This window comes from Bos mutus, chromosome 14, assembly GCF_027580195.1.
Source record: "Bos mutus isolate GX-2022 chromosome 14, NWIPB_WYAK_1.1, whole genome shotgun sequence".
NCBI classification, from domain to species: domain Eukaryota; kingdom Metazoa; phylum Chordata; class Mammalia; order Artiodactyla; family Bovidae; genus Bos; species Bos mutus.
In genome coordinates, this window is record NC_091630.1 from 55,005,646 (window position 1) to 55,020,742 (window position 15,097).

Genomic DNA, 15,097 nt, shown 5'->3' on the forward strand with positions numbered 1-15,097 from the left:
TGTTTAATTCTTCTGACTTGTCATCCTCTTCCTGGAATCTGTCTGTCCATCTTGGGTTGTGTGAAGTTGATTTGAATCTGGAATGGCTCTTACTGTATGTCAAGGGAAGCTCTTAGAGTTCGAGGCAGTAGGACCGCTTTTGGGGTGCCTGCCAAGATTGTATCTGCTGAGTATATAAGCCAGGAACAACAGCGAGGATTAGCATGGCCAATTAGTATGAGTGCCTTTCTGCTGTATCGATTTCCCAGAATGTTTCTCAAATTTCGTGTACCTGTTAGAATTGTTCTTGGGCTGTATTGATTTACGCTGTTAGACTGCTCACATGTGAAGCAGTAGCAGTCCTGAGTACTTCCCACATGAACCACAGCAGCCGGAGTAACCTGGATGGATAAGATCAGTTTTTTTTAATCTGTACACCATTGAATTAGTGAAGATTCATATAAAAGATTGAGGAACTACATTTTTAAAATATCTTTGCTTTTATGTGCTAAGTGTGTGATATCCTATGAAGCATCATATTATGTATAATCCTTATTTCCCCAGATTTTGGTGAGGAAGCAGTTTGTGTGTAATTCTTGTAAAAAGTCGATCCTTCACTCTTAGAGTAAGAGCCGGGTTTTAGGGAGCTTTCTGATGCTCAGGGCTAGGCCTGTGCTGTTCGCCTGTGTTGCCACCTGGTCCTTCCTCACTCCCAGCACCTTCCCTGCTGAAGAATTTTGTACTTGCTGCTCCAAAGCTTTACCTGGAGATTCTTGTCTAGTATAACTCATAAGGCCAGGTCCCTGATGTCCTCCTGTAATCTGTTTCAGTCTTAATCAGTAAGTCCTTTCCTCATCTGTTTGTTGTGAATAGTCCCACCCTCTTTCCCAAAGGGTCTGTCACTTTCCCTATCTCGTATACTCTAAAGAGTTCATGTTTCTTATCTTTTTACTGTTCCCTTCCTGTGGGTCATAGGGGTTTTGTGTGTTGGTTTTCTATAGAACAGCACTTTGAGTTGAGCTTGTCTTGTTTAGTTGCTAAGTTGTGTCTGACTCTTTTTGTGACGCCATGGACTGTAGACCACCAGGCTCCTCTGTGCACTTGATTTTCCAGACAATAATACTGGGGTGGGTTGCCATTTCCATCTCCAGGAGATCTTCCCAACCCAGGGATCGAACCTGTATCTCCTTTATTGACAGGTGGATTCTTTACTTCTGAACCACTAGAAAAGCCCACCTTGAGTTAGTAGGTGCTGAATATTTGTTGTATGAATGAATGCAATATGCAATTTAGTAACTTTTAAAATGTTCTGTATTTCTGGAAGGAAAATCCATTTATTCTTTCCCATGGTAGTCTGGTATAGTTGGGTAGTATTGAATAAATTAAGTTGATACTGGACTAGGATAATTGTGTCAGGTAATTAAACTTGCTGTGAACAGTTGATTTAAAGTACTCATTTCATTACTTTTTATAACTTCTTCCATTTTGAATTAAATTGGAGGCAAAATTACACAGTTATTAAATATAAACTTTTTAAAAATTTATTTATTTATTTTAATTGGAGGCTAATTCCTTTACAGTATTGTGGTGGTTTTTGCCATACAGCGACATGACTCAGCCGTGGGTGTACACGTGTTCCCCCGCATCCTGAATCCCCCCTCCCACCTCCGTCCTCATCCCATCCCTCGGGGTTGTCCCGGAGCACCAGCTTTAGGTGCCCTACCTCATGCATCGAACTTGCCCTGGTCATCTATTTTACACATGGTAATATACATGTTTCAGTGCTATTCTCTCATGTTGTCCCAGCCTCGCCTTCAGTTTTTTTTTTTCCTGATTTATCTTATGCACACAAAGACCTAAACACAAGATATGTTTTTAAGAGAATTCGATGATCTTCCAAATCATACAGGAGCTGTTGTGGTTGGCTTGCAATGATCATTCAACCCTAGGTAATCACCATCAGGCAATTGTGGTCACTCTGCTGCTCTTGCCAGTGGAGGAATAGAAGTGGGTTCTGGTTTTGACTATTAAAATGGGAAGAATGGTAAGAACTTGCAGGAAAAATTTCTTCAAGCCTAAGAAAGAAGTGGAAGAAGAGGTGGTTCTTTGCTTCTGGACGAAGTCTTGTCTCAAAGAGGACCTTGCTGCCTGGGAGACCTGATTACCACCCTGAGGATGAAGCCAGTGCTGAGAGCCAGCCAACCTGCTGTTAAATAATAAATTTCCTTCTTGTTCAAGCCAGTGTGAGTTGGTGTCTTGTTATTTGCAGCCCCAGCAACGTCAAAACCAATACATTCATTTCATAACCTGACTGAATATTTATTTCAATGCTACATCCTTGCCATGTGTACCTCACAATAAATCCAGTTTGAAAACCTTTCCTTTGCCTTACACGTGTTTATTTTTCTTGTTTAGTTTTTGATTACTTTTTGCCTAAACTCTTGTACAAGACATGGATTTACCACTGTTTTCTGGGGAACACTTATTCATGGATTCATGGGCTAAATGGACTTGGGTAAGAAAAAAAAAAATTGGAAACGCCAGAGTAAAAGCTTTCATATGGGTTATCAAATCAATAAGAATTATTCTAGAATGCGTTTTCATTAAATGTTAGCACCTTTATCAGAGTCTAGGGAAGGAAAGATGTTAATAAGAACTTCAGCTTCTTTGAAGTTTACAAAATAGTTTATTTTTGCGCTGATTTCACCTCTGGAAAATCACCATGACTAGGTGTCAGTAAATTTACAATTCACCTGCCACTTTGGACAGAAAAGAAAACGGCTCGGTATTTTCTCTCGTTATGGGCTTCCTCCTGTTGTGTTTCATGTTTTACAATTTCAACTTTAGAGACAACTCCCAGCTGGTTATTAGGGTCAGTGTGGGTCTGGATATTGATGTGTAGTAGTAGTTTTCAGGCACTTTTGCCTCAGATTTTTTTTCAAATGAAAGTTTTCTCTAAATCCAATATGAATGGGATTTTCAGGCAGCTTAAATCTTTCTTCTTTGATGGGGACATATTTTACTGCTTATCGAACCCATGGAGCACAGTTTGAAAGCCTGCTACAGACAGGCTTAGTAGAATGACCTTGTAATTTTTCATCCAACCTGAGATACTTTTGAGAGTGAAATAATTATACCAGGACAACAGACAAACTGGAAGTGTTTGGGCAAATTAGGCTTGTGGTACTGAAATGGTGGATGATGCTAGAACTCAGATGGGCATCTCTTTGGTAAATAGTAGCAGGGAAATTGATGAGTCCCCGTTCCCTCCTCTACAGCCCTAAGCCACTCTGGTACAGCTAGAGCCGGGACCCTGTAAAGTCTGCAGCCATTTAAAAAGCAAAGCAGCCCTTCGCTGGGTGCACCCCGTCCTTGGGCACCTGCTATGTACCAGGTGCTTTCTGCAGTGCTGAAAGTGCAAAGATGAATCTCTTGATTCAGAAGATGAAAAGTTTACCCTATTAATTCAGCAAAACTTGGCCATGGAGAGGTCCATACCTGTCCCAGTAACGGTTGAGAGCTCGTAAGCATAGGTTATTTAAGTGGAAAAGTGCATGGGGGAGTTTTCAGCCTTGAATTTGGATCTTGAAATGTGATGTGTTTTACTAAAGGCTTTCATCTCTTACCCCCACCCCCTGAAAGTGAACTATAATTAGGATCTGTGCCTATTTGTGTATGCCCTCTCTGGAATCTATAGTTAGGAGCAGAACACGATTGTATGCGTTGGTGTTTGTTTTCTAATGTTAGATTTTTGCGTAAGTAGTGTCAGAAATGAGTTCCTAGAGGAAATATCAGTGATGAGGTGGGGTCCTGTGAACTCTGTTTCAGTCTTTTTTAGGATTTGGGAGATGGGGTAGGAGTATGTTTTTGTTAATGAGAGAAAAATAAAGTGCTATAAAAGAGGGAATAGTCAGGAAAAACACAAAGAACCAGAGCAGGAGAGTAAATGAGGATCTCCCAGATTACAGCAGTATACCTACATTGAGTTAAAGGTGCTTAAAATTAGAAAAGGCCTCTCTGTTCTGTCCTGACCTTTTCACTCCAGCTGTTAACATGCAGGCACATGCCCTTTAATATCTGCTCCTGGTACAAGACTCTCAGTGGGGTAACAGAGAGCCCAGGGTTTGGTAAATGGAATTGTCAGGCTCATGACAGTCTAATTTAGTTTTCAAAATTGTTGTATTTAGGATGCATTTTAATGTGCTACATACAAAATCTCAAAGAATTAGCAATATATAAGATTTTAGAGCAGCATTGACTTTAAAATCATCTTTTGTGTTAATATATCCTGATGTCTTATTTTCCTTAAGAAAAGCAAAAGAACTTTTTTTTCCATATTTTTTATGGAATTTTTTATGGAATTGCATGTGTTAACTTTAGAAGGGTGTACATAGTGAGTTTTTTTTTTTTTCCTTATATTTAACTATAGTTTTCAAGAAGAGTAATTAATTGTATATAAATCAAAGAAAGGCATGCAGGCAATAAGAGTAGAAAGTTCCAGTACCATCTTAGTTGTCTTATTGCTGAATTTGGAGTTCAAAACTTAGAAGTTCCTTATTCACTTATGAACACGAGAGGAGATTGAACCCATACTGAACTTCTTTTGCCAAGTTCAGGCATGACTTGTTTTATTTTATTTTACTTACTTTTTTGTGACTTGATCTTTTAGAGATTTGTGAATATTCAAATAATGATTTATTATTTTTTAAATGAAAGGTTAATTTAGGTAAAGAGTTATTAAAGGCCCGGTGAATTCAAAGAAGGAACTATTTTCCAACTTTATTTTTTTATAAGTATATCAATATTCTCATGTAATAGAAACTGGAAATCTTTGAATAACTGACAATATTGATGAAGTGTTGGGAAATATTATTTTACTTGGTTTAATGTGTCAAAAAATTTTTAAAAAGAAAAAAAAAAAACCTTTAAGTTAATTTTGTGAATAAAAATGCAGGCCTTAAAGAAAAACCTGCTCCAAAGCCAACAGTGCCACCAGAAGAGGCAGACATGTACCCTTGGCTGGAAGATCAGGTTCTGGAGAGCCCAGGTAAGCTTTCCTCTGATTCTGACCAAACATACCTAGTTGCATCCCAGGTACCCAAAGGTAGCAGCTTCCAGAGTCCTGTCTTATCCATGATTTTGTTTTGCAATGATCGCAGAATAATGAAATAACTGGGTTAGCCAAAAAACTCGTTCCATTTTCCCATTAGATGTTACAGAAAAACCTGAACAGACTTTCAGGGGTTTGGTGGGCCAACCCAAACCTTTTTCTTCTTGTCTTCTGAAATTTTATAGTAAACTCTCTTTCTCTCTTTTTTTTTTTTCCTAGAAAAAATCCACACAGGATCATTTTAATTTTTGAGATTAAGAGTCCAGACACAGAAGGCTTCTCCTTGTCTGAGACCATATTTGAAACATCATGAACTAAGTGCTGTGTTTCTTGATTCCAAGTCCAGGATATCTGTGCCATATTATATTGAAAGTAAAATTAGACAGGTCTTGGACATTTAGTTTTGCCCTCTTCTGTCATATTATTTAATGAAGTAGGTCTATTGGGCTCCCAGTCTTTTTAACATGAGTCTCCTGTCTACAGTGAAATTCTTCCCAGGACTCCCTGGGATCATCTGTGAAGCCTGTTTAGATCTACATAAATTCACACATGAATTCAAGTATTTCCTCAGTCACTCAAGGACCAGTGACCCATATGATAAAAACTCCTGAAATCTCTTAATAAATTGGTAAATGAAGTCTGATTCCATTACTCTCATTTCCTATTGATGCTTTGGTTTTTATTACGAAGTACTATTTCTGCACATTTTCTTTTACTCTAGTTCTCAAAAGATTTGGTTTCATTTTGCCACCTATTGAAAATGTTAGGTATGACACTGCATTTTTACCAGCGATTTAGCCACTGAATCCAGATGGTAGTTGTGTGGATTTTATCACTATATATTGGTAGTTTGGTTTGGTTTACCTTTCTTCCTTTTAGTAAAGATCAAAATGTTGCTGTCAGTTTTTGTTGTTCAAATAATCCCAGGAGAAGTTCCTGTCTCTCACATTCCTGTACAATTGCCGTAATCATGCCTTGACTTTGCAGCAAGAGTGATTATTTTTTTCCTTTTTTTTTTTTTCAGAATTTAAATGCGTATTTGAATTTAGCACCTTAAATTTTACTTTGTACTAATTTAATTTTTAAAAACCTTGTTTTTCAAAGCTGGTACTTACTTTGAAATGTACCATTTGCTTTCCCTCTTCCTTTTTTTATTCTTTGTTAATATTACTCTTTGCATATTACTGATAACCTGTCCCAAACTTCCAAACCCTTCAGTTTGTTATCAGCTCATATCCTTTTCAACTTCTTGGTGATATTTGATTTGGTTTAAATGTTACCTTCCCAACTTTCCTCTTATTTGAGTCTCTACCTTCTGTCTTCTCTAACTACCTAGTCTATAACAGAGGTACATACCTCTCATTAAAAACACAATAAAATAGCTGCCCTCCTTGACCCCTACTCATCAATCGAGGAACCTGGTGGGCTGCAGTTCATGGGGTCGCAAAGGGTTGGACACAACTGAGTGACCAACACTTAACTTAGTTATGTTTTAATTATTTTAGGACGTCAGAATATTGAAGATGAAGTATATGAACAAGTTCAGTCACTTGATGAAACAGTATACTCAGAACCTGGTATGAATTAAAATATGTTTCATGTATTACTAAAATGATGGTTAACTGCATAAAACGACTTGGATATTATTTTAAAATTTAAGTATTAATTGAGCGGGCTTTTAAAAGTTATTAGAGGACAAGTGTTTTTAAAATAACACAGCACTAGTTTTATTTTGCCCCATTTTATTGTTAAGAGAATAAACAAATGGAGACCAATGATAGCGTGACCAATGATACATCAAGAACAAATAACATTAGCAACAGGAGGAGGGAAATAGAAGAGAACCAGGTAAACTATAACAAGCTCTCTGGGAACTGTTTTCAACCCTCAAATTATACTGACTGCTTGTGTGGCCACCAGAGCAAAAAGAAACTTTTAATTACGTAGAGCAGACTCAAACATGCAGTTTACTTAGAGAATGTAAAGCATTTCTCTAGCTCTTACATCTAAAAAGTTTAAGTTCTGTATGGAGAATATTAAATGGTACTCTAGAAACCAATGTTTTCAGATTTGCTAAGACTGTTTCTTGACTCATCCATTGATAAAAACACAGAACCCCCCAAAGGGTTTCCCAGGTGGCTCTAATGGTAAAGACCCCACCTGCCAATGCAGGAGACTTAAGAGCTGCAGGTTTCATCCCTGGGTAGGGAAGACCCCTGGAGGAGTGCATGGCAACCCACTCCAGTATTCTTGCCTGGAGAATCCCACAGACAGAGGAGCCTGGGGGCTACAGTCCATGGGGTCTCAAAGAGTCAGACACGACTGAAGCGACTTTGCACACACGCACCACACCAAAATGTAACAGGAGGGTTTTGAAGAGAGCAGAACACGTGGTGTCCTGATACTTTTAGTGTGTTGGCGTGAGCTGAAGGTGGCCCTACAGTAAAAAAATTATGTTTCTTAAAAACAAACAATTTCCCATCATTTAAATTGGGCTTTTGAAGGCCGGCTAAAGTATCTTAGTCCATCTTGGGTATTTTGAGGTTAAGTATAAAAGCATCCATCAGGCTCCATCTGTGCTCCACTGGGGAGACCAGCTCTGTCTGAGTTTGAGGGTTTTGCCCTTGGCTAGTAGGGGTCTAGGAGCCTGTGTCCTTTTAGTACCATTTCTTCTCAGCTAGAGAAGCTACTTCACCTGCCCATGTGATCAAACACAGGCTTTCCTTTCCTACATCTTTTTTTTTTTAATTTCAACTTTAACCTAAGCCAAGGATGATACAATCTCAGCACATGGTTGATTTCAATATGATGAGGTAAGTGCTGTGATGGTGAAATACATGATGCTGTGTGGGACTTACTCAGACTTTGGGGTCACCAGGGGCTTCCTGGAGGAAATGACATTTTGATTTAGGAGCTGGAGGATGGTACAATGCTTTGCCAGTCAAAGGTTGTCAGCAAAGTTTTAAGTAGAGGGCATGGCATGTCTGAAAGTCCAGGGACCAAAAAGGCCTGAACGCAGGTGGAGAGGTAGGGGAAGGAATGTTTTTACTTGATCCTAAGAGAAGTTGAAAACATTGGAGGGTGTGAAGGAGTGTTGTGTATTCTGTCTGCAGTGGAAAATGAGGTGGAGGAATTGTCAGTAGGAAGATGGGACACGGAGATTGTACTGGGGATCTGAGTGAGTCGAGATGGTTGATCAAAGTAAGTTTCAGCCAAGGTTGGAGGAGAAGGAAGTCGTGGGCATGGTGGACCTCTGGACATGCAGGAAGCCAGACACTGGAGGAAGGGAGCCAGGCTAGCACCTGGATTCCCTGAATCTGTTCTTTGTCAAGACTTTCTCCTCAGGAAACCACAGACCGTGGCTTTAAATACTACTGAATATATATCTGCAGCCCTGATCTCTCATCTAAGCTCCTGGACTTACCTAATTGAATAACTGACTAACTAGAGATAAGATAACTATTCTTATCTCTATATGCATGTTTTATGGATATCTTAGACTCAAAATGTTCCTAAAATTGAATTCTTGATTCCTCTCCATCTCACAGCTCCACCGAAAAAAAAATGTTTTATTCCAGTTTTATATTTTACATAAATGTTTTACATTCTAGTTAGTGGTCTCTTTATCCATTCAGTTGCCGAAGCTAAAATTCTGGGGGTTTTCCTTGATTTCTTTCTCCTCTTCCCCTCTCATGCATCATCCATCAGCAAATCCCTTCAGCTTTGCCTCCAAAATGTATTCTGACTTCTGCAGTGTCAGTACCACCATCCCCTCTTCCATCCCCTTGGGTCTTTGCTTCAATCTTTGCTCCTCTGCACCCAATGTTTGATGTGGCCAGGCCTACTGTGGGCTGATCTCTCTCCCCTTGATCACTTTTCTCGAGCCTAGTTGGCCTCTCTTTTCTCTGTAATCGCCAGGCCTGTCTCTGCCCTAGGACCTTTGACTTGTTCTGTCTTCTGTTAGTATGTTTGTGTGTGTGTTCCAGTCTTCACATCTTATCAGGTCACGCTTGCCTCCTTGACGCTGTCTCTAACGTAGACTCTCTGTCCCCATCCTTCTATGTTTCACCGTCGCGTTCTGGTCCTGCAGTTACTTTTATTAGCTGTGTGGCTTTAACACAGTTCCTCAAGCCCTTCACCCTTCAAAGTTGGATAATTGCTCCCTCATAGTGTTGGGGCGGCAGTTGCAGAGGGCACTGGCCATGCCTCTGATGAGGTCTCGTGAGCTTTCAGGAGACAGTTTTCCTCATGGCGGGCTGTCCCTGGGTCATGGAGACACTCAGACGGTGTGTGGTGTTTCTGCTGAAAACAGGCGCTTCTGTTGAATAGATGGGCGAGAGAGCTCAGCTCTGCCCACGTAAACCCTGTGAAATTACACTGAATAAATAAATAAGGAACATGACTAGAAGAAAAAAAGAGTCATACAGTTAGTGACAGGAAAAATTGATCGGTGTGCTGAGAAGCAGAAGATCTGAAGTGAGAAACAAGATGGGAGGCTGTGATGAGAAGACCGAAAACAAGCAGCGTCAACGTAAAAGGGCCTAACGGCCCGCTTGCAGCACTGGGCCGCACCAGGTGCCTAAAGTGACTAGGAACTCATCGAGTAAAGTGACCAAGAACACCGTGCTGCACTTGGGGAGGAAAGTTCAGTAGCAGTGGAATTGTATCATTGTTACCACTGTGGTGACGATGATGGTAAATATTAACAGCAGCTGCACAGCAACAATAAAATGTACTTATTATAGTGAAAGTGAAAGTTGTTCAGTCATGTCAGACTCTTTTTATATAGTCCATGGAATTCTCCAGGCCAGAATACTGGAGAGAGTAGCCTTTCCCTTCTCCAGGGGATCTTCCCAACCCAGGGATTGAACCCAGGTCTCCTGCATTGCAGGCAGGTCTTTACCAGCCGAGCCACCAAGGAAGCCCAAGAGTACTGGAGTGGGTAGCCTATCCCTTCTCCAGTGGATCTTCCCAACCCAGGAATTGAACTGGGGTCTCCTGGTTTGTAGGCAGATTCTTTACCAACTGAGCTACCAGGGGAAGCCCTTATTTATTATGGGCCAGGCATTTTTCTCGGAGAAGGCAATGGCACCCCACTCCAGTACTTTTGCCTAGAAAATCCCATGGACAGAGGAGCCTGGTAGGCTGCAGTCCATGGGGTTGCGAAGAGTCGGACACGACTGAGCAACTTCACTTTCACTTTTCACTTTCATGCATTGGAGAAGGAAATGGCAACCCACTCCAGTGTTCTTGCCTAGAGAATTCCAGGGGCGGGGAGGCCTGATGGGCTGCCGTCTATGGGGTCGCACAGAGTCGGACACGACTGAAGTGACTTAGCAGTAGCAGCAGGCATTTTTCTAAGCCCTTCAGTCCTCATAACAATGCTATGAGTAGGTACTCTTATTCCTTTTTTTCAGAAGAGAAATCTTAGGCCCAAAGCAGTTAAGTAACTGGCCCAGGGTCACGCACAGCCGGTACAGGTGGACCTAGATGGTCTGATTCCTAGAGTGGTACTGCACTGCACACCGTCGTCGGGCTCACTTGAGTTCTCTGGTTAGAATGATATATGTGGGAAATCCTCTGCATGAGGCCATGTCAAGTTACTACTGGGAGGATGTCTCAGACCACAGTGACCAGCGAACCCACGCTGCAGTGGAGTCACACAGCATGTCCAGTATCTACACAAGGCAAGAGAAATGGTTACGTATATCATGCCAGTCTCACAACAGAAAATGAGCATCTTGACATAACTTAAAGGCTAAACACAGAAACCTTTAGAAGCAAAGAGTAATGCATCTGACCTAATGCTGATGACCTCACATGTGGTTTAGCTGGTGGTCGGCTGTTCTTTGCAGTAGAACATTTACATAGAGTTGTCTAAAACTGTTACGTGGAATTTTATGTCAGTTCTCAGTGGAAGATCACAAGGTGATCTTTGATCTACTGATCATTGAAGAGGCAAATGTAGTAAGAATTCTGAATGTATTTATTCACTTAGGAAATATGGATTGAGAACTTCTCATGGCTAATCATAGCCCCAGGTGCTGGGCAGACAGAGCCACTAAAATAAGTGAGGTCCCATCCTTGGTGTTCTAGTGAAAGAAGACCTGTTGCCCCCTCAGGTGAACTAGCCTTTGGCCAGAGAGAGGACAGAGCTTTGGCGTGTGCAGTGGCCCGGAGGAGGGGCAGGGTGTGCCCAGCAGCTGCAGCGGGTACGTGCAGCCTTGCAGACGGGCCGTTGGTGTTTGTGTTGGCTGCTGCCAGGGGCCCTTGGCGTAGACCTGTGTCACTTTGTTCATTATTGTTGTTCAAGGAGAGAACCTGCACCAAGAACCAGGACCAGCAGAAGAGCTGCAACCCGACGACCGTGTCTTTGTAGGAAGTGATGCAGATGACAGATTCGAACCCATGGGAACTGGAGCCGTTCATGAAGGTAGAACACTTTTGTGTTTGGTTTCTGAATAAAGCACAATGAGTCATTGGTAATTAGGATTGTTGAAGTTTTTTAAAACCAATATTTAACTTTTATCTAAAGTTTTTTTTCTTTCACTTGAAGCTAAAAACCAATAAAATGAGTCTTTTCCCTAAAATAAATAGATGTCCCAGTTTTTTAATTCAAAGCACAGTAGGAATTCTGAGAATTTATGCATTTTTTATAGGATATAAATGAAATCCTTCAGTACAATTACTGGACTCTCCATCCTGGAATACCATTTGTTATAAGATACTCAAGCAACTGATGAAATACTGACCTTAATAATCTACCAAAGGTCTTGATCTAAAATGAACTCTGTGACTACAGTGGGTAGAATGCAATTTGTAACCTAGGCATTGGCAAACCTTTCTTTTTCGTAAATGGCCAGCTGGTCATTATTTTAGGCTTTGCAGACCGTAAAACCTCTATCGCAACTTCTCAGTTCTGTTGCCATGGGGCAGAAGCAGCCCTGGACAATGCCCAGTTGAGTAAGTGTGTCTGTGTTCCAGTAAAATTTTATTTGGAAAATCAGGAGGCAGGCCCCATGTAGTCTACATATGGACCAAACTTCGTGTTGATTGGTTTGCATGTATCAATATTTTAAATTAAATGCTAGCTATGTAAGTATCATTTGAGTCATTTACTTTGTACTGTTTGCATTAGGCCAGTTAGAATGGTAGCTATTCACTACTGACGTATGGAAAACTTTTCATTCATATACTTATTGCTCTGTTCTGTTTTAATATGAGGCTGCCATGGTCATTTAGAACCCTGCTAAATTAAGTCCACATGCTTTGTTCTTTTGGAGTCTGTTCTCTGTACTCTTCTTAAAGTAGTCCTTTGAGACATTAATGAATTCTTAAATGATTTTAAGCCACATGTTTGTACTCTGGTTTTTGTTATTTGAAAATATTCAAATTGTATATCATATTATACTTAAAATGAGTATGAAGGAAACATTGTTTTTTAAGAGAGATGTTTTATCTCTAAAGAGTGATGCAAGAGGGACTTTCTGGTGGTTCAGTGGTTAAGAATCCACCTGCCAATGCTGGAGACACAGGTTCAATCCCTGGATTGGGAAGATCCCACATGCTCCAGAGCAACTAAGCTCATGGGCCACAATTACTGAAGCCTGCGCTCTGGAGCCCGAGAGCTGCAACTGCAGAAGCCCATGTGCCCTAGAGCCTGTGCTCTGCAACCGGAGAAGCCACTGCAATGGGAAGCCCGTGCAGCACAGCTAGAGAGTAGAGCTCATGGGACTTGTCCAGGCCATACAAGAACTGAGTGAATAGGTAGCCTCCAGACAATGCTGTTGGTAAATGGTTGCAGGGACTATTTTAAAGCATAAACCTTACGAGGAATTAAATAGATCTACTTCTCACAATGTTTAACATATTGGGGAACTTACTTGAGAAGCAAACAGCTCCTAATTTATGAATAAATGTATTTCCAAAAGCTTGTGTTCATGCCTGTTGTTGAGCAGATAATACACTTTTCCACAGAAATAACACCGTAAGTGATGATTTGGTTTCCATACCAACCTACAGAATTGTATCAGATGCATAATTTGGGAGGAAAATTTAAGTTCAAAATGCTTTTCAACATGTGTATGATCTCACTTGTGTTGTGCATTGAAAATACACATTTACAGACTAGCTTTTGAGCTTCAGACCTTCTGATATCATAAATATCATGATTTCTATGGGAAAACATTTCTGAGTAGGAATGCTGATGAAATGATTTCATCATTTCCCAGGAATGTCTTGCTCCTTCCCATCTTTGGCCAGAATAACTAAGTAAGATTGACAGTTGATATTCTAGATGATGCTTATACAACAAGTTTGAATCAAGACACTCAAATAATCAGAAACATAAGGAATTTGATATTTTTGAGGTTAGGAGGTATAGATCAAGAGTGGGCAGAAACACTTGTAAAAAATTTATAAATTGAAGAAACTTTATTTTCTGACCTAATTTTTAATTGGGACATAGATTCAGTTTGAACGTAAAAGTTGCTTGTTATGAGTCTTCAGAAATTACAAATACTTATGTCCATATAGCTGTTAAATTAACAGAGGTCATGTGAGTGGCAGCACTTGGCCATCAGAGGTATGTAGATGAAAGTATCGACACATTGACCTTTCAGCTCCCCAAACATCTATAGTCCCTTGGTTCTGCCTTTGTGTTTCCATATAGAGACTGTACTTTTGCTTCTGAAAATGGCAGGACATGTCTAGAAAATAGATTGGCCAAGGGGGTTGAGATGTGGACACAGCCTTTGTCACTGTGTTGTGAGAACAGTCGTGTCCAACTCTTTATGGCCCCATGGACTATAGTCCACCAGGCTCCTCTGTCCATGGAATTTTCCAGGCAAGAATACTGGAGTGGATTGCCATTTCCTATTTCAGAGGATCTTCCTGATCCAGAGATTGAACCCTCCATCTCTTGCATCTCCTGCATTGGCAGGCAGATTCTTTACCACGCTCACCACGTGGGAAGCCCGTCTTTACTCTGACTAAATCACCCTCCCTTTTTAGCTCAAGTTACAGTGTTTGTCATCTTTGTGGGGTTGTTAAGTGGATCCTCTAAGAAAAATATGTGAGGCATTTCTAAATGTAGTTCTGGTGAAAGATATTTAGCAGATGTTTATTGATATTTTCATGGTTTGTTTTAGTACCTATTTGCTTTCAAAATAAAATCAATGATAAACATTCATCCAGAATGTACATATAAAATACATAAATGTACTATTTATTAAGGTAGTAATCTTTATTTAATGTTATTATTTTCAGAAACTGAAGATAGCTACCATATAGAAGAGACAGGTAAGATTTTAATTTGGTACTATTCTGTTTTAATTAATGTTTTCCTATAAAAGAGAGATAAAATGATTATTATGTATTAACTATCATACTTTATATCAAATATCACATAATACATAATAAATGATTATTATTATGTAATACGTTATACCACAATTATATATATTTGTATGTACACATATATATAGATATATGTACATATCTACATATAGATACATGTATATATGAATATAATTTTGTGCTTTTGAAGTCTACTTCCTGAAGATAAATTCCCAGGAGTGGAATTATTAAGTCAAAAGGTACTGTGGGAGTTTGGGATTAGCAGATATGAGCTGCTGTGTATAGAATGGATGAACAACAGGTCCTGCTGTATAGCTCACGGGACTATATTTAATACCCTGTGATAAACCATAGTGGGAAATATATAAACAAGAATATATATTTATATATATATGCATACTGAATCACTTTGCTGTATAGCAGAAATTAACACAACATTATAAACCTACTATACCTCAATAAAAATAAATAGAAAAAAAAATTTTTAAGAAGATAATTGGAAAAAAAGATGCTGTAAAATTACATGTTTTGTAGTCCTAAATTCCTGAGTCAGAACAGTCAGAGTTTTGTCTTGTCTCATATCATGTGTCCCCAGAAAGTATGGCCACACTGGAGACGAACGTACCGTCTTCCAGTAAGCCTGTGTCGGCC

At 39.9% G+C, this 15,097-nt stretch overlaps 1 protein-coding gene across 6 annotated transcripts in view; it reads left to right on the plus strand.

The window, feature by feature from the left end:
- Positions 1-15,097, plus strand: part of ASPH (aspartate beta-hydroxylase) — a 187,319-nt gene that overhangs the window by 57,867 nt on the left and 114,355 nt on the right. For 4 of the 6 annotated variants that reach the window (XM_070382346.1, XM_070382345.1, XM_070382347.1 and 1 more), the window contains 5 exons: positions 4,934-5,026; positions 6,595-6,666; positions 11,212-11,301; positions 11,403-11,522; positions 14,357-14,389. In XM_070382346.1, coding sequence (XP_070238447.1) covers positions 4,934-5,026; positions 6,595-6,666; positions 11,212-11,301; positions 11,403-11,522; positions 14,357-14,389 — 408 coding nt within the window. The remainder of the gene's footprint in view (positions 1-4,933; positions 5,027-6,594; positions 6,667-11,211; positions 11,302-11,402; positions 11,523-14,356; positions 14,390-15,097) is intronic. The other 2 variants (XM_070382351.1, XM_070382348.1) reach the window with 1 other exon arrangement.